Source organism: Myiozetetes cayanensis, unplaced genomic scaffold (genome assembly GCF_022539395.1).
Source record: "Myiozetetes cayanensis isolate MyiCay16 unplaced genomic scaffold, myiCay2020 scf1, whole genome shotgun sequence".
Classification (NCBI taxonomy): Eukaryota; Metazoa; Chordata; class Aves; order Passeriformes; family Tyrannidae; genus Myiozetetes; species Myiozetetes cayanensis.
In genome coordinates this window covers 84,341,173-84,361,120 of record NW_026086604.1, presented here as the reverse complement: position 1 = coordinate 84,361,120, position 19,948 = coordinate 84,341,173, and the positions used below count along the sequence as shown (strand labels likewise).

At 40.0% G+C, this 19,948-nt stretch overlaps 1 protein-coding gene across 1 annotated transcript; it reads left to right on the top strand.

Moving 5' to 3' along the window:
• The first annotated feature begins 82 nt into the window (after positions 1-82).
• On the top strand, positions 83-12,865 carry RPP40 (ribonuclease P/MRP subunit p40). The gene is made up of 8 exons (XM_050323235.1): positions 83-232; positions 2,103-2,247; positions 3,483-3,551; positions 5,488-5,583; positions 6,753-6,878; positions 10,021-10,219; positions 11,148-11,282; positions 12,569-12,865. The coding sequence occupies exons 1-8, from the start codon at positions 116-118 to the stop codon at positions 12,765-12,767; spliced, it is 1,086 nt and encodes a 361-aa protein (XP_050179192.1). The 5' UTR covers positions 83-115; the 3' UTR covers positions 12,768-12,865.
• Positions 12,866-19,948: the final 7,083 nt, after the last annotated feature.

Below are 19,948 nucleotides of genomic sequence, written 5' to 3'. Positions count from 1 at the left end.
GGACGTGACCTCACGGCGCGGCCCCTTCCCCGCCCTCCTGCCGGCGGCCGGCCGCTCCCGGTGGGCGGAGGAGGAGGAGGAGGAGCGGGGAGAAGGAGCGGCGGGGTTTGGGAAGATGCCGGCCCGTCTCGCGCGGGTGCCGCGGCACCTGCTGGTGTGCGAGAAGGGCCACGCGCGGCACCCGCGCTCGCGGCACGCGGCGCACGTGCGGGACCACGCCTACAGCTGCCGCGTGAGTGGCGCGGGACGGCGCGAGCCCGGCCGGGCGGGGCGGGCCTGAGCGTCCTGAGGTTGGGAGCGGGGCAAAGGAGCTGCCGCCCGGGCCTCCCCGGCGGGACAGAGGGATCCCCGATCCCCTCTGGCGGTTCTGCCGGCCAGCCGCTCCTAGCGGCGCGTCGCTGGTGCTCCACCCGCGCGGGGTGAGGGGTGTGGAAGAGCAATTAGCCCCCGCTGGGTTTGTGGTGTCGCGCAGCGCCTCAGAGAGTGCAAGACCGCGCTGGCGCGAGGAAGCGCGGAATCAATTAGGTTGGAAAAGACCTCTGAGGTCATCGAGTCCGACCTGTAGAAGGGAGGAGAAGAGGGCGAGCCACTGGAAGAGGTAACAGCGCTTTGTCAGCAAGTCCCACCGGGAGCGGCACCCACAGATTCCAGCAGGGAGGGGCTGAGGGGCTCCCTCAGCAGCGAGGGAGGCTTTGGCTGAAGTCTGGCTGCAGATGGCAACCTGAAAGCCCTCTCGCATTTCGTCATTTTGTCCTTGCTTCTGTCAAAGTATCGTGATGCAGTGGTCAACTGCTCCGTTGTTTTGGACACCTCAGTGTTGGGATGTCCAGTTTTGGCAGCTCGCTCTCGTGTCTTTGACTGTTGTAAGTTCCAGTCAGACCCTCTTGTGGTCTCAAAGAATCACGGAATCGGTTAGGTTGGAAAAGACCTCTCAGATGATCAGAGTCCTTTGTTGTATGTATTTATGGCCTAACACCATGTCAGCTAGACCGCTGCACTCACTCCAGTCTTTCCTTAGACGCCTCAGGGGATGGTGACTCCATGATCTCCCTGGGTGGCCCATTCCAGTGTCTAATCACCCTTTCTATGAAGAAATTCCTCCTTAAATTCCTTAGTCATGTTTTTTACCAGCTAATTAGAAAGCTTTCTACTTGTGTGGCAGGCAGCCCATCTGTCAGTACCTGCTTCTCTTCCACATCTATGCCAAAGGAGATATGTACCTGTACTCCAAGAGCTTTGGGAAAGAAGTTTATTGAGGGATGGAGGGAGGAGCAAGGGGACAGACCTTTATGCTGCTTGGGAAGCTTCATGATTGGCCATGTAATAACCTTATTTTCTCTGATCTGCTGGACTGAAGCGTTCTTTTGACTATGGAGCACGTACCAGAAAGGTTTCAAGCAAAAGGTAAATTAAAGATAGGCAATTGAACCAAAGGACTGAATGCTGAGTTTAGTAAGAAAAGCTGGATGCTGATCCCTGTTGAAAATCAGTTTCCTCTGTTAAATTAAAGCACTGCTACAGAAGGTGTAGCCTTACTGCACGTCTTGTGACTTCCATTTGAAAATTGTAAGCCTGTCTTCAGGTATTGTTCTGGTGGTGCGTTTGCTCTTATGAGCTCTAAAGTATTCTACACAGGAGAATGTATCGATTCAAAAACTAATTCTGCTTTTGTCTTTTCCACTAAATGCTTAGCCTACCTATTTGGTTACAACTTCTTCAACAAATGGGGCAGCAAGGGCTGAAGGAGGTGTTCCAGTGTAACATTGAGCTAGCTGTATAACGATGTGAAATCGGGTCTTCTATTAACTCATATTGTGTACAGTCATGTCTTTACATACACACATAAAATACTGTTAGTATAACATATAAAATGCAAAAAAAAACCCTCAAATAACGTATTTGGTGTACCTTGAGACTTTACGGAAATGGATACATTTTGAAGACAATCACTTGATGTTACTTTTTTCCTCTCATTTGGGTGTAATATACTGATGTCTGAAAAGTAGAGGTTTTCTTTTGTATTTCTTGTTTTTTGTTTGTTTGGATTTTTATCCAGAACAGATTTTTACATAGGATTTACATTACAAATATGTTCCTAATAGGTATCTTTTTTGATCCCGGAATGTGCCCTGCTGCCTGAAGTGCTGAAAAGCACAATTGCAGATATTGGAGAGTACTACCTGGTGAGGAATTTATCCATTCACGAACTAGTCACTCACGAGTTCATTGATGCTTTCGTGAAGAAAGGTAAGGAGAGAATCAGAACATGACAGATGCAGTAATAATGTATTTTTTTCATAGCACAGTGAAATCCATTTATTATTATTTATTCTGAAAAATGCTCTAAAGGAAGGGAAGGAAAAGTACTAAGCAAATTCTGCATGAGTTTCTTTATTTGCTTTTTTCTGCTTTGTGATGTGTAAATATTTATTTACACCCACTGGGTCCAAAACTCCTATCAATGTTGCTTATTAATTTCTCCCTATTCTGTCTTAATTCTGCAAGCCAGCTATCAAGAAGGCTTCCATGTATCCTCACACCTGTTTCTTCCACAGCTTATCTTTATGCAGATTCCTGTCGAAATCGAGTCCCTTCTCCCTTTCTCATTCCTTCATATTTCAACGAAGAGCTGTGTTACACAGCAGCCAAGAGAAAAAATATGCTTCCTTATTTTTTTGGTTTTTTGCTAATGGAGCTGCAGCAGCTCATCCTTACATAGCAGGAGTAAAGAGGATATGAAGAAAGATACAGCCTCTGCCCAGCCAGCTTGCTGTGGCATACTCAGACTATGCTGTTTTCGTCTTGCAGGGCCCACTTCTTTGGCTTGTACTCTTCAGCTGACAGCCAGGGAGGAAAAACAAAAATTTTACAGGGAAAAAAGATGAGGAGAACAGAGAACATGCAGATGAAATAGGAGAAAAAGAGATCTGTTACTTGCTCAGTGTGGGACTCTTTTCGTACTTCCTTTAATCTCATCAATGTTCTTTTATGCCAGTAGTTTTCTGGAAGCAATATGACATTTGTGTGCAGAGTTCACAGGATCTGACACTTCTATTTTAAAAATCAAAATTGTTTAGTGGCAGATAATGCTACAAAATATATTTAGTAATGTGAGTGTCTTTCCCCTTGTCTTTGTGTGGTCTGGGAATAGGAATGTGTCTGGAAAAAAATTGGTTTTTCTGTATGCTGACTGGGGAGAGTCACAGGTGGAACGGAAGGAAGTGTTTCCGTATTGGGGCATATTGTTAATGTTATCCATATTATAGATTCTTTAAAATGTTGCCAGTCCAAGGCTTATAAAAATAATAAAAATGCTATTTTGCTTGAGAAGGTGGAAGAAAGTTACTTGATGAAAACACAAGGGTTTAGAGTGATTCAGGTGGTATTTGGCATGTTTGGTTATCGTGAGGTGAATTGCTTATATTGTCATGCCTGTCTTTAAAAACTGTGTAATCTCATTGTTTTCTCTTTTACTATTAAAGGTTCGTGCTACGCCCTTACCTATAACACAAAAATTGATCAAGATAATACTGCAGCTCTGCTACCAAATGGTATGGGGATCTGTTTTGTTTTCAGTAATATATATCAATTGTGGTCTGTTTGTTTTTTTCTTTTTATTTGGGATGATGTAAACTGAAAAATAATGCTTACTGTGCTTGCCAACTTTATTAGAAATATGTTTGAATTGTAAAAATATTAATTTTAACCTTGTTCTTCATTCATGTGGTTAAATTATTTAATATAAAGGAAATTTAAAAATCAGCTTTGCTTATGTATAGTCAAATTGTCAATGCTTCAATCATAATTGAATTGATACAGAGGATTATTTTTGTGAAAACATTGCATTCCAACTTCCTATTTCCTACTGATCTTTAAGACAGAATTTGTACCAAAACAGAAAGTTACCAGCACTGCTTAGAGCACTTTTAAAATAGTAGGTGTTTATTCTCGTGAGACCCCACCTTGGGTACTTCATCCAGCTCTGGGGTCCCCAGCACAGGAAAGATAGGGACCTGCTGGAGTGAGTCCAGAGGAGGGCCATGAAGATGATCTCCCATGAGGACAGGATGAGAGAGTTGAGGTTGTTCACCCTGGAGAGAGAAGGCTCTGGAGAAACCTTAGAGCCCCTTCCAGTACCTAAAGGGAGCCTGCAGAGAGCAAGAGAGGAAATTTTTAGAAGGGCATGTAGTGAGAGGACAAGCGGAAATGGCTTCAAACTGAGAGTAGATTTAGATTAGATGTTAGGAAGAAACTCTTTACTGTGCAGGTGGTGAGGCACTGGAACAGGTTGCCCAGAGAAGTTGTGGCTGCCCCATCTCTGGAGGTGTTCATGGCCAGGCTGGATGTGTCTTTGAGCAACCTGGTCTAGTGGAAGGTGTCCCTGCCCATGCCAGGGGGTTGGAACTGGATGATCTAATTTAAGGTCCCTGCCAACCCAAACCATTCTGTGATGATTCCATGATTCCTTAAGAACTATGTAACCCGTTAAAATTCTGTTTCAGTTATATCACAGTTTTATGACAAAACATTATAAAACGTCACACATCTCAGGTAGAATTTTACATGCAGAGAAAATGAAGCTATTTTGTGCTTCAAATACATTGTCTTATTTCTGTTTAACAGTATATCATATATAAGAGAAATACAAACTGGTCTATCAGCCCTCTAGCCTAAGTCACTGTAATATGACAGGTGCCCATGAGGGCGTAAGTAATTCAGATTCTTCAGAAGAATTCTTTCATGTGTCTGTTAACCCAGTCCTAGCAAAATGGATACTTGATAGTGGTGTTGAGTTTGTTTGATCCAGTTGTTACAAGAGGCAGTGTTACAGTTCCTGCTGATGTCACTATGTGCACTCTTCAGTGACAGCCTGATTTGTTTGTATTCTGTGCTGTACTCTCTTACTTGTATGATAGAACTCAAAGACTGTAGCAGAGAGCTGTTGTGTGAAACTCTGTACCGAGCAGCAGCTGACTGATTTGGTTTATGAACATAGGAGTGGACTTGTTCCAGCACATACTTGCTCATCGCTAACGAGTACGGTTTACTCACAATGAGCAGTCCTCCTGGAGGCTGAAGACCTACTTTTGTTTATTTAGTTGAGTAGTGCATGTATGTTTACTAAATCTGGCCCTTGTGTAATGTAGCGTTCAGCTAGTGACACAGCAAGTGCTAGGAGACAAGTGGAGGAAAGATTGAGGCAATGAACTAAGTAGTACAGTAAAAAAGCTATGACTGTCTCAAGAATAATATTACACTTTTCTTTTTCTAGTTCGTAAGACCTCTTTGATAAAAAAGAGTAATTGAGTTATAACTTTCTTTTAAGGGATTAGTCTGGTGATCCATTTAACTGGAACTGAGGAGTCCGCATTACATTAGTAATGCCATTGATCCAAAGCTAACGTTGTAAAAGGTATTTGGTTCTCTGAAGACTTCAAGTGGAACCAAGTAGAAGATTAGTTCTATTAAAGTTTGGTTTGTTTATAGGAAAACTAATTCTGTCAGTGGATAAGGATACTTATGAGGAACTTGGACTGCAAGGTCGCCCTTCTCAGTACTCTGGCAAAAAAGCAATGAGATACAGTAAGTATTGTTTATATTAACGGTGCTTATTTCAGAAGCACCTTATGAGGATGTTGAACCAGGAATGTTGAGACTTCCCTTTCATTAAAATTAGTTATTATCTAGGTCATCTTCTTCCAGGTGCAAATACAAGGACTGTCTGAAAAGAAAAATTACTCTTTTTCCCAAATAATAAAGCAACTATAAGGACATAAATATGTGACTTTTTCAGTACTCTATAAAATTTTTAATTTCAGAGTTTTTCATTGTGTTGTTTATGCTGGAGTGATGTAGGACTCAAGAATTTTTGTATAGTGTGCTTAGTATCCATGCCTCCTGATTTAAATAGAAAAATGCTAACCTGATTAAGGTAGACCTTAAAATTTGTGCACTGCAAAAAAAAGAAAAAATCAGTGAAGAGCCTCACCCAAGACTGCTTGCTTGAAAGGGAGAATTGTATTATGTTTGATACATTTAAAAATATTAATCTCCATATACCAAGTACTTGGAAAATGTTGTAATTTTTTAATAACTGCAGAGGAGACATCTGGAGTGTGATTTTTGTTAAATAAAAATAAATAACCAACATGAACACTGTGCCATCTCAAATGTTTTGAAACTTGCAGCACTTAATAGATGGTTACATAAAAACTTTAGAAGGGGAAACTTGTTATCTCTAGTAAGTATTTTGGCAAAATGGGATGTGGTTTTACCATTCAGTTTGTGAAATAAAATGTATCACGAAATTTCTATTTGAAAAATAAATATAACTTAGCCATGGAGCAATTCACCTAATAAAAAGACAACCTGTTGAAAAAGTGTCATGGCTGTCTACATGGCTTTTATTGTTAAAAATTTATTTTTTTTTACTGCTAATAGCTTGTATAATTAAAAAGATATTTTTAAGGACTTCTGTCAGTGCCATTTCAAAAGGACTCTGTCCTTACAGTCACTGGAAGCAGTTCCAGATTATAAGCAAAACAAGGACAGCAGGAGTTGAATATTTATGTACATAATGGGGAGTCATATTTGCATAATCAAATACTTTGTAAATACTTTGTAAAGATGCTGGACATGTGAAAAGGGAGTTTAATGTTCTTTGGTTTCTTTGTGTTCTTCTAGTTCTTAATTAATTTAATAATAAAATTAATTTCAGTTGAGTGCCAGTTGCTTTTGTACATTTTCTGCAGTTATCACTATTGACTTGACCGATGCTGGCTTTCACCCTGAGAGCAAGAAACATAACAGAGTGCTCTGGGCCTTGAAAGAAAAGAAACCTTTAGAATTTGACTTCCTGCTGGCTTGGGATAATACAGGTAATAAGAACTGAATGTAAAACTAAAATGTAACTGACACGAAGTCCAAATATTTTTAGTTTACTGTGCTTTTCTTGTGATTGTCCAAATGCATTTTTAGTGGATGGAAAAGTTAGATTAAACCGTGCTTGGGTGGGATTTTTTGTTTGTTTTGGTTATTTGTTGTGGGGAGGGTGTGACTTCCTACACACAGAACATTTCAGTTCAGGAACACAACAGTAATTCATAGGAGATATATTAGTTGCTTCATTTCCTTTTCTGTATGTTGCCCAGGCTTTCTGGCAAAACTTTGCCTATTTGATGGTGCTGCCTCTTTAGAAATGTCTGATGTACGTAACCATTATTAATACACATTGTTTTAGTGTTTTTTATTAATTCACTTGAGTTACATATCTGGTCATATACTTGAGATGGTGAACTTTGATTTCATCATTAGTTATAGGTGCATTACAGAGTCCCTATTTCCGTCATGTGCTATGTGCACTGAAACACACAGTCTGATGCTTTATCGCTTTATTCTGAAGCACTTGTTTGAGGTTGGAGCCAAGGAAGAGATTGTTACAAGAAATTATATTGTTTCAAATTATCTTCTAGTATTTGTTTGTTTATCTGCTGTTTTCTAATTACATTATTTTTTCTTCTGGGACTTAAATATTGTTCTTCCTCTGAGGGTCATTTTTCAAAGTCCTCAGTTGTTTGTATTGCCTCAGAACAGACTGTATGTAGGAATATGCAGCATATGCATAGAATTGATGAAAACTGGAGTTGTCTGTACTGTCAAAAATGTTTTTCTTCATCATAGATGTGTAGCTTTTAGTGATGTTCTGCTTTGAGTCTCCACACTGGTGAGAACGGATATCAGAAATGTCCCCAAGAATGCTTTCTCATCTCCTCTTTACATTTTTCCTGGCTCTTCAAGTCTGAGAGGGAGTTAACTGACCTGAGAAATGAAAGCTTCTTACAAGCTCCTTTACGAGTGTCCTGTGTTTCACTTTAGTCTTTCCCGTTTCCCCTCCCTCTTTTGAAGCACTAATCATATGACAAGGATCCCTTCTTGTTTGTCATAGAGAAATTGTTTAAAGGCTTGCAATCCATGTCCTTGTAGTCTTCAGGAAAGAGTCACAGTGAAGGCTGTTGCAACCGTAAATGGTGACATAAATCCAAGTAAAGGTGGCAGATCTTCATGCTTGGATTTATTGATCCTGGGCAGAGATATGTTTCTTGTGTTTGTTGCTGCCCATGTTAACAGCATTCAGGAAGAATAGCATTTCTTTACTTTCTCATATCCCAAAACCAGGTCAGGTCAATCATTTCATGAGTATGAAGTTAAATCTCTATGCCTTTCTATGCAAGAATCTTGTGCTCATAATACACGAAAGACTATTAGTTCCTTACTGACAAAAATAAAACTTAGAGATTTTGATTAATAGACATGAGACATGGTATAGATTCTGCTGGAAGGGGAAAAGAGAGCTGTATTTTGTCAAGAGAATTGTGTCCTCTGTGAACATTCTGCTTTCAGCCTTTCTGCTGATAACTGGTGTTTCTTGCTATGGCCAGCACTGCAGGATTTTTTGTTTTCATACCCTTTTTTCCCACATAGTGGTGTCAGCACCAAGAGGAACAGAAAAGGGGAATATGGAGTGTCTCATGTCCTTGATGACAGAGGCAAAACAATCTTTTCTCTTTTCTATTGCTGTAATTTCTATGACAGTTTTACATGTTTATTGGATGAAATTCACTGGCCTCCAAAAAGCTTTGACAATGTGCCTGGTTGTCTTTGACTTGGAAAGTTATGCTGTAGGCTAGAGGAATTATTCTGTTGGGATCTTGATTGTAGTCTGTGATATTTCCTGAAGTTAGGGCTGTAGCTGAGGCTCCCACATGCAGCAGACATTTAAAATGTAAGATTTTTTATATTTTTACAAAGAATTTTAGGTTGATACTATATGTTCTTTAAACCCGTTAGTCTAACAATTTCCAGTAGGAAGTATAGGTTGAAGGAAGATCTGCTCTGGCACAGTTCAAACTTAAATATATCAATATAAAAGCACTAAATTAACAAGAATTCAGTGGCTGCCTGTCTTTGTCACTGTGGCCTTTGGTATTTATAAAAGCCTTTTTGTACTCCCCCAAATTATTCTCCTTGATGATATAAATATGGCTGATGGAGTTTAAGGAGTTTAAATGTTTTTACAGCAAGTCTTAGATATTGTGTTCTACAGTGAACTATCCTGTTCTTGAATTTCTTTTGTTCATACATGCCTTTTCTGTGGTATTTAAATGTTGTTCTGCACTTGAGAATTGTCATGAATAAGGTATTATTTCTTGATCTCCTAGAGACTGATTGTTACTTTATGAAAATAGCACATGTATTATCTGGAATTTGAAATTTAGGAGAATTGATTCTATGTCATTTACCTTACTGCTTCAAAATCAAGGTGGCTAGTATCTCTGAATTTACAGTATGTCTGCTTACATTAGTTTTTTAGTGTAGGTTAGGATTTTAGAATTTTACCTGCTGGCTTGGATCTCTTACCTAGTACTTTACCACAAGTCCATCAAGGTGCATTTAACTTTTACAACCATACTGCATTTGAAGACCTAGCAGTGTTGTTTTTATTCTTCTAGTAAAGTGATATTTATCATGAGATCTGATTTCTCTACCCTCTCCCCTCTCTTCTCTTCTTCAGTCATTGTGCTCCAGACTATCTTAGAATTCCTCTTCGCATCATTGATAAATCTGTTCTTAAACCTATAGTCGCCTGCTCACTTTTGCATTATTCAGGGAAAACAGTGTTCTGGGATGATGTTCCTGCTCTGTTCCATGTGTTCCTTTTCAGGAACATCCTTGAGTTCCTCTTTCTAATGGGTTAATTTTAGTACTTACCCAGCTGATTCTGCCTGAATTTTCTATTGGAAAATTTATGCTTGTTAGTTAAATAGTAAATTTACTGAGCTATACTGAGTTGCTGAATCTTCCACTAATATTTATGTCCAAGAAGATAAGGAAGCTGAAGATTCTATTGCTTTTGGCAAGATAACGGCATTTTTTTGTATGCATATACAAAGGTTTCATGTATTCAGTGCTCATTTTTTTTCATAGTTTTATAACAGTCGTTTATGGTACTGTGTTGTTAAGGTGCAGAGGGATCAACATTGATGTCATACTTCTCAAAAAACCAAATACAGGCCCTGAAGCCAAAAATAACATTCAGCACATTAAGAGACTTGCAGTGTCCAGTGTTACAAAGTAATGACCTACAAGGAAAGCCGGAGGAGTCCTGCAGTACAGAGGAACTCTTTGAATGGCTGGGTGCTGTCTTGAATCAAGTTAGCTTGTAAGTATTGGAATTTCTTTGATCTTTAAATACATTTTAAGTAAGGAAAGCCACAATTTATTTGGAGAAATAGTTGAATAATGATTAAGACACATTTCTGTAAGTAGAAAGGCTGTTTTGCTGATAAATGTTTATTGTAAGTCTTGAATGACCAATCTGTGTTTTTAGGGGTGCCCATGTTTTGGGCTGGGGTAGAGTTAATTTTCCTCCCAGTAACTCATGTGTGGTGTTGTGTTTTGAATTTGTGACCAAGAGTGTTGGTAGCACGGGGGATGTTTTAGCTATTGCTGAGCAGGGCTTACACAGTGTCAAGGCTTCTTCTGTTTTTCGTACGGCCCTGCCAATGAGGAGGCTGGGGGTGGGTGGGGGACTGGGAGGGAACACAGCCACGAGAGCAGACCCCAGCTGACCAGAGGGATATCCCATGCTCAGCAATTAAAGCTGGGAGAAGGAAGGGTGGGAAGTGTTCAGAGTTACAGTGTGTGTCCTCCCGAGTCACGGTCAGGCGCGATGAAGCCCTGCTTTCCTGGAGATGGCTACACATCGTGCCTGCTGATGGGCAGGAGTAAATTGACTCCTTAGCTTGCTTTGCTTTTATATGCAACTTTTCCTTTACTTATTAAATTGTCTTTATCTCAACCTATGCACTTTTTCCCTTTTACCCTTTCAGTTGTCTTCCCCCATTGCACTAGGGGGGAATGAGTGAGCAAGCAGCTATGTGGTGTTTGGGTGCTTTACCAGGATTAACCCACAGGACTATGAGATCTTTTGTATAAATTTTGTATAATTGTAATTAGTTGCTTTGGCATTAATTTAAGTGATATACATAGAGACTGCTTGTTTGGTACAAGTTTTGATTACTAAGACTTCCTATAAAATATTTAAAGTATATTTATTTTAGTTGCCTCGTTGTTTGGTTTTTTTCCAGAGACAACAGTTCATCTAGCTTCTTGTCAACCTACTGCTGTCCTGAGCCCAACACAATGGTGGAAAAAGCTTTCTTGTGCACGATCACAGGTTTTATAATTCCTGAGAAGATAATTCAGTTATTGGAGCAGCTGTGGTAAGGGCTAACAGGAGAACATTACTAAAACATTTGTACTTAAACACTTTTTAATTTTTGAAATCACTTCTAAATAATTTTCAGTAGTGCTGTTGGAAGTAAATAGCAAAATATATGAAGTGAAGACTTTTTTTCATTAGGAAATGAACTGGAAGCTTAACATCAGTATAAAAAATGTAATAAACAATTTTGGATACTTTAAATTTGAAAGTGCTTGCCCTGTATTCTAGTCATGAATTTGGTTTTTATCCGAATTTCTAAGAAACTGTGGCTGTACTGAGCTCCTACATTTTTTAAATTTCCCCTGTCTGTGAAAATCAGATGCCCTCAAATACATCTGATTTAGTATTTTTAACTAGTGATGGAAAATATAATTGAAATCCCTTTATGAAACGAAAAAGAGTATCACCAGGTACTTCAAGGTTATTACACCACCACAATAAATTATAGTGAGCTTTTTAATCAAGTGCTGTAATGTGGGACACTGGATAATGATGAATGGGGTAGCTGCAGTTCTAATTCAGTATCGAAGTACATTATATTATTGTGTCATGAATGTGTGTGGAATCAGTTGTATTCTATACTAGTGCTACTGGCAGTAAATTTTGGAAGCTCCTTGCTCCATGTGTGAGACAATGCTTGAAGTGCCTGATGGCTATCGATTGTAGCACTGGCTTGTGACAATATTGCTGTCGCTTTAGCTGGAATATGATCATTATTCTTAGAGCGATTTCCACATCTCATGCTGAAAGCCTCCCTAGGCAAGTGTTGCAACACAAATTTCCTTGGCTTTTATTCTCTACTTAAGAGCAGTGGATAATGTCTGGCTTTGATTATTTATAATCTGTTTCCTTTCTGGTGGTGAAAGTATTTGTGTCAAGCATAGCCTGACCATGTTTCTTCCTCTGATGTCTTTTTTTCCCTGATAGCAATTGTTCTCACTGAATGTTCTATTTTTTGAAAGACAGTGCATGCCGTAGGAAATTCAGAACTGGTACTTTACGACTTAGAACTTTTTCTAATTGCTGTAACTTGCAAGGTTTGCCATGTCTAAAAGTATGGTAGGAATAATGAAGGGTCAATCTTATTTCATTTCCTCATTTTTTCCTTTATTTCCTGAGAGAATATTTTCTTTTGAGCTTATGTAATGTGTACTAAAGAGGGGGTTTTAACTGTTAATAAATTTTCACTAAAGTGTGTCTTTGATTGTTTTGCTCTATACTGTATATTCGCCTGTGCTGTCTATTCCTTTATAATTATTGATTATCTTGTCTTTTTGCTTGCAGTTGCTATTTTCATGAACCAAAACTGGCTTACTGGCTGACCTTAACTGTGCATGGCTTTGCAGACAGCCCTGTTTCCTGGAGAGAAAGTGAACATGGTTTCCACAAAGGAGGAGAGAACTTGTACAACTTTGTAATTTTTAGGAATTTGGACTACTGGCTTCAGATGGCTGTAGGAGCTCATGATGATTGTCCTCCATAAAGCTATGTCAACAGAAGAAGTTTTCTAATAATCCCATGTTACTGATAGAAACCTAATAAAATATTTTTTTATCAAATTAGTTATGTAACAGATTAAGTACTAAGAGTCTGTATATGTGTTTGTTATTTGTAGCCAATGGAAGGAATGGATTTTTTTTTCTTCACCATCATACAGTGCCTTCTTAAAAATTTCCCAATTCCAGCTCTAAGAAAAAGTTACGTTTTTGAGAGTTTAAGTTCTCAGGAGTTGTCTACAGCTGGTCCTTTTATTCAGGAGCAAATCTGGAGTTTAAAAGTTAGTTTTACAGATTGACAGCTAAAATATTTGAAAGGACAGCTCATTTTGGGATTTACTGTTTTATTTCTTCTTATTTAAAAGATCTGTAAAACCTTTATTTTCCTGTTTAAGATATTTCAGCCTACATGCTAGCAAGTAAAAAAAAAGGAAGATGTGTTCTCCATGATTTGGTTGGGGGGGAGGAGAATAAAGATGAGGAGAAAGTGTGTGACAGTGGGAGAACACTCATTAAACATGGAAAAAGTAACCTGCTCTGGCTTTGCAGATCACAGTTTGTTATCAGAAGTATATTTTTGTCAGTGATGCAAAAGGCTGCTGCTTGTTTCTTAATTGACCTCCACACACATACTGACACTCCTCATCTCCACACGGTCTCTGCTTGCAAAAGTAGCAACTCCTTTAGCTGAGATCTCACTGTAATTTTATTGCAGACACCTTTCTGGGAACAAAGCTGTGGACATGCCCTCACACAGTGCAGTTGATGTGAAACAGGTTTCGTTAACAATAAGCAGTGATGCTGAGAGCGTAGGCAGCTACAAAGAATCCAGGTTACTCCTGCTGAAATCCATGAAAAGTTGGGCAGTGGTTTGGAAAGGCAGGATTTGGTTTTTGTTTTAGAGAGTGGGTACCTATCATTAAAGTACCAATGCAGTGCTAAAATTGAAGTTCACTTGATGGAGTGAGAGATTGGTACTGGAACGTAGGGCACAACTGTAGTAGAACCATCAAGCAGAAAGGCCATGGGCATCACATGAGCTCTATATTTTTATTTTATCTGTTGTCTCTTTTCAGTGTGGAGAACCATGCTGGGTGATTGACTGGCTGGTATTTGTCACACACCTCCACTAAACATAATCCCATTTGCTCAAGTTTTATAACGGTTCACAAAGACAACTCCAATAAATCAGCAAACAGTTTTCTAAATCATTACACTGTTTTTCAAAATCATCCTGTCGTGAGATGTTTGTACTTGGTTATCAGGAGCAGAAGTGCCTCCTTGTCATAAACTCAGACATAAACCCAGACATAAACTCACACAGTCACAAATTGAAGGGACAAGAGTCTGGGTTCTTGCGTTGACACATGACTAGTAAATACTTAACATGGCTGACTCAAGCGTTATGTTTCATTACTCTGCATCAGTGCAAATTACTTCAATTCTTGGCTAAAGTCTGCTATTGAAAGTGTCTGTTGAGACATTATGAACTTTCTCAAAAGAAACTGGTAACCAGAAGCATCTTCCTTCTTCCTCTTGATCAGAAGGTCAGGTTTTCACTTGAGCTTTCCTGGAAGTTACACTTGCAGCAAAATTTCTAATATAAAGTTAAAAATCTTACATTTTTATGAAAAGTTGGATGAAGTTTATAGCTTCATAGCTACAGACTGTAGGTCCAATGAATGTGCTCATCTTTCTGTCAGGTTCTAGTAAAACTTCTTCCTCAACAATGTGTATGCATGTGCAAAAACAAGTGTAATGTGTACTACTTGGGGAAAAAAATGCCATCCAGAAGTAAGAATCTTATATGTGTGGGTTTGTTTCCCACAGCAATCTGAGGAGTGATGCAGCAGCTGTGGGACTTGGCTCTAAAATGGCATTAGTAGGACCAGGTGAAGTGATTTTTCTAATGAGTACTTCCTTGCAGAGCACCTTGGGCTTGTTAGTGGAGTAGGTGCTGCAGAAGTGCTGGTGGGTACGCTGTGATAGCCTCACTGAGACTGTTCTGGAAGGCAAGCCGAGAAGCAGGCATTTCAGCTCCATCAGTCCTTAGCATGAGAGTATTAAGGTTAATCTTCTATGAGTGTCTTGGGAAATCTCATCGGATTGGTCAGTAGTTCCCTTTGCCTCCTGTCTAAATAAGCAATGGACTGCAAGCATTTCTCAAAGCTCAACATTGTAGGCTGACTTGTTTGGCTGTGCTGCTTCCACTGGCTTCAAATGGCTTTTCCAGCTAAGGAAGGGATTAAAATGCTGTCTCTGAATCCTGTAACTTGAGGTGTTGAGTTGGTTTCTAGCTTTCCCTTGTTTTCTTTAAACCTGTACAAAATACAGTTGAAAAGCCTTGTACTGTTAATTGTCACTGCAGTTGGTCTACTCTTAGACTCTGTGAGATAATACTGCATTGAACAGTCCCATCTTTCCTAGGAAGGTCCAATGGTGCACTTGCCTCTTAGGAGACGGGCTTTTCTGTGCTTGCTGGGCTTTGTAGTCGCATAGAAGAGAAACTATGGGGTGGAATTGACTCCTTTCTTATCACCTGCAAACAATGGTGAATCTGAGGAAAGATTTTTTTTTTTTTTTTCTTCTGGAATGAGGGACAGCAGCCTGTAAGGTCAGATGGAGTACTGCGTCTCCCCAGGAGACTCTCGTGCATGGAGGAGATCCTTGTGGAGAAAAGAAACAGGAAGGCATAGCTTACATGTTTGGGGAACAGGTTAGGAGGGAAGATCTGGGACTGGGCCAGGCAGGCAGTAATTCGAGGAAGAACAGACAGGGGACATGAGTTGGAGATAAAAGCTTTTGCCTGAGAACGAAAGATGGTTGCTGGTGGTGTTCTTGCACTTTGTGCCTGCCTGTGAGGGAGGACAGGAAAATGCAAGAGATTCCTGAGAACTGCAAAAGTAATGGGGAGCAGCTGTGCACCAGCTGCTTCTGAGATCAAAGGGGACTGAGTGCTTACTCAGAAATGTTGCCTCTGGGGAGTGTTTTATGTAGCATGGGGAAGGAGAGCCAAATATCTGAAAGCAGAGACAAGCCTCGGGCAAGCTGGTTGCATGAGGAGTAGAGGTTTTTGTTGTCCTGGTATGTGGACAGACAGTGATAAGCCCCTCCTTGAGAGTTAGGGAGCTGCTCTGCTTTAACCTCATCCCTTTTACTGAGCTGTGCATTCCTGCCTCTCTGCTGGTAGATGGAAAGGGAATTTTGTTGAGAGGTTAGTAGGGGTAGCAGAACCATCTGGAAATGGGCCGCAAAGATCATGTGCTTTTCCAGCCTTGCTATTTGAGTAAGTGGTTATGTGCGTTCAGAAACTGGTGGGTGTGGAACAAATAGAGAACAAACTTTCATATTGACAAAGGGGAGATAAAAGCTGAGGTAGTTGGATAGCATGTGTTATGCAAAATTACTCTAAATACAAAATATTTATCTCTATGGTTTGCAAATGCTGAGTGAATCAGAAATCCACCTGGAGAAATAAAGGTATGTATCCCATAATGGCAATATGGTTATGATAGTCTTTTGTGTGAGGAAGGGAATATTAGCATGGGGGACTTTGAGAAAGCATGGGGTAAGGATGTGAACAAGAAATTCCATTATCAGATTCCAGAGACACTCTCGTTGCAGAGGAGAAAAAGCAAGACTTGGCACAGGTGGAGTTTGGGGAATGCAAGAGACACAAGAATGTGCCTTAATGAAGGAGAAGCATAAGCTCTTTTGGCTGCATCATGCTGTCATTTACTGGGGCATATCCATTTTGAAGCCGCTAATCAATAGGTAAAGTTGGATGTCTGGAAAAAAAACCAACAAAGAAACAGGTTCATACATCATTGGCCTGGGGATTGCTTAGAAATCGTGAGTGTGAGGAAGGTTGCTCAAACACGGGCCATAATGTTTTTGTTAGGAGTCATTTATGTGCTTCTATTATCCCTTACTACAGGCTGCCTCTCTTTGGTTTATCTGTAAGGTTTCTGAGAGTATTATAAAAATGCCAAAAATTTAAGATAGGTCTTGAGATAGGTCGGATTCTGTTGATGTTGCTGTTAATTGCAATTAGCAGTTGGGCTGCTCAAGCAGCACTGCAGATTCAGGGTGGAATTTTGCTCATATATAGAGAGTGCCCCAGCTACAGATGCTACAAGAAGAAATGGTAAGGCAGACAAAAGATAAAAAGGAAAACAAGAGCTTAGAGGGGTGTTTCTCTTCTCCTTCTCACAGGAGGTGAGTAGCAAATCAGTGGCTGATCTAGGATTAAAATGAAGGCTTTTTGTAACTAGTCCAGTACTCTAACTACTAGATTATAGTTCCTCTGATGCTGTTAATTAAAGATTAATGCATGCAATTGACTCTGTCTTAGTGTGCTAGCTATACTGGAACATGCTTGAACTGTTTCTCTTAATCATTTTTTTCACAGAGTAGAGCTTAAAGAGCAAAACTGGAGACTAATTCAATTAATGGGCTATTAAATAACCACCTTCTGGATAGTAGCAAGAATTTCAGAAATATCTGCTACAGACTAAGGCAACTTAGAGTGGCCTCCGTTTCACCCTTGGAAGTAGCTTCCAGAACTGCTTAAAAATACTTGTTCTGATGCAGGGGTGTAGAGGAGCAAAAACGGGGAGCTAAAGTGACTTGAACAGTTTTCAGCTTTCCAGGATGCAAGGTGCAGGGTGCCTTGGCTATGGCAAGTTTCTTTTAGTTGACTTTATTAGAACAATTTGTTGGGCTTTAGTTATTAGAATATGGATGTGCTTTGCTTGGGTAATTGACGAATGTGCTAAGCAGCGGGGTATGCTGTTCTGCCATCCACACTGTAAAATGTAGATAACCATTGCTATTAATGTTATTACTGTTAATGCCTAAGCCAGATGTCTGGGTTCAATAGATACTAACAACCCTTCTGCACCATATGTCAGAGAATTCAAAGGGACTAAGTCTTACTAGGTGATCAGCATTTAATCACGGTGCATTTATTGATTTATCATGAAGACAGGTATTTCTAATCTTTGTCGTCGTTGAAGTTTTCACCCTTGTTCAGTGCTGCCAAAAGGAGTATGTATTTTTAAAAGGCCATATCTTAGGCTCTACAGGAAGCTAGTGCTATTACACTGCAATTTTCAAAAGTTTTTGTAATTTGGCAGGGGATAAAAGCCTTACTGAACAAAACCCTACACTGCCATTTGGACAACACTGATTCCAGTTTATGAAGAGAGGTTTCTTCTTTGTTACTGAAACCAATTGAGAGTTTAAATGGTCAGCTTTTGCAGGGCAGGCACAAAACCAAGCTGTGATACATTGGTTCTTGTGTCTGTTTCTCAGTTAGATCCTAAATCCAGCTTTAGAGCTCCTGGTGTCAGAACAAGATGTTACAGCCCCACAAAATTATTTAAATGTGCTCAAATACTTTTATAAGCTTTGTGACAGTTGTGCATAGTTTGTTTTCCCATAACTGGCTTAAATGCTGTATCATGTACTTGTGTCTGATTTGACGGGAAGGTAGTTGTGTGTTCCAGAGGTCACTGACATTTGCACTGCTGTACAGGGTACCATGACTGGCATCTCTCTTTTTAAATATTGTGGAATCACAGTCTGAGACATGTGGAAACTCTGTACTTGCTCTGATCTTAAATGTCAGTAGGAATAGCAGGCATTTAGCAATTCAGAGTATGGGCTTGCAAGTTCTGAGAATCAGTTCTTAAAAATTATGTAAGTACCCTCAGATTAGATCTGTAAAAAGCAGCAGTACCTACATAGTTCTGAAGACTTGTGAAAGGCTTTTGAAGATGTGTAAAAGCAGACCACTGTGGTGTTTGTTTGTAGACAATTAATTCCCTGATGGCATTAACAGCCTTCAGGCTGGATCCCAGTCCACCAAAGTGCATTTACTCTTGTGCTCGGAACAGAGATGCAGAAAAGCAGGGATGCTGATTAGAGAGCTACCTACACTTGCTGGTAGACAGTGTGAATGACTGCAGTGCTCCTTTGGATTCTAGTGCATCCTGCAGTGATGGAAGTGGAGGTTTGCTGGAGGTTTTTTGGAGGGTTTTTCTTTTTACTTTTTTCATTCGTTCGTTCGTCTTTGCTTTTGCATTTTTTGTGGGTGGTGGGACAGGACACGGGGCAGACAGCTTGAGACAGAAAGGCAAGAGTGCCTGAAGAGCTGTGATAAAGACATCTGGGTTTTACTTGTAACCCTGGTAACTAATTGCTGGGTGACCTTCTACAAATAGCTTGGTAGTTCTGTGCTGCTCCAACGCTTTCCCGTTCAATGTAACAGACTTAGAGATGCTACTTGCTTTGTAGAGCACTTCGAGAGAGCCATAGGTTACCATTTAGTGTTCACAGCATTTATTTCAGAACCTGGAATCAGTGCTTGCCACATCTGTTTTTCCTCTGAAGACTGCTCATCAGAGAGGGGTGATTTTGGCCAGGGCTTCAGGGCAAAGCAAGTCCTATCTTTCCCTACCTGCCTGGAGGGTGATGTAAGCAAAGGAAGTGGTGTGGGGTTTACTCTGCTTAAGGCAAGACTGTAATGAGCAGGAAAAACATGACTCCATTTAGTCAGCAGCATTGTAGAGGGATGAAGGGTAACTAAGGGTAACATGAAGCATTTGGGATATTTATAAAAATGTGAAATGGCTTTTCTTGTTAAAAGAATGGTTGTGCATCATTAAAGGCATCAAAAGCAAAGTGGGAACATGCTTTGTGAATCAGGAGGAAGAGCAATCCTGAGCAGTTGCTAATCTATTTATGTTCCAGTCATGCTCAGAGTGTGGCTTTGAGGTCTGAAGCTCTTGTAATTGCCTGGAATATTTCACTCTGCAGCCAGATTCATTGTTCTGTTCTCCCTGAGAGGAAAACTGGGATTTTTAGCTGTAGGACTTCGCTTTCAGTCCAGCAGAGAGACATGGCTGGATTCCCATGCATTGTTTTGGTGAAACACTATTAATTATGGCTTCCGTTATAAGCATGTCAGTTCTATGTGATCGAGGCAAAAATTGATGCATTTGGTGGGAAGCTGCCAGACCTTTATTTTGGGGATTATACATGAGTTTTAGGAGCCAAGTTTTGATCCCTCCTGATAGAAGTCCCTTAAACTTTGCAGAATCAGTAGGATGCTTTTTTGGTTCCCTGATTTCTCAGAGGGTCAGAGGCTTAATTTTTTCTTTCC

Excerpts from the sequence above, each read along its gene's own strand:
- RPP40 (XM_050323235.1), top strand. The coding sequence starts at position 116 with ATGCCGGCCCGTCTCGCGCGGGTGCCGCGGCACCTGCTGGTGTGCGAG. Across the intron at positions 6,879-10,020 it reads GCTGGCTTGGGATAATACAG|GTGCAGAGGGATCAACATTG; the intron begins GTAATAAGAACT and ends TGTGTTGTTAAG. Across the intron at positions 10,220-11,147 it reads GTCTTGAATCAAGTTAGCTT|AGACAACAGTTCATCTAGCT; the intron begins GTAAGTATTGGA and ends GTTTTTTTCCAG.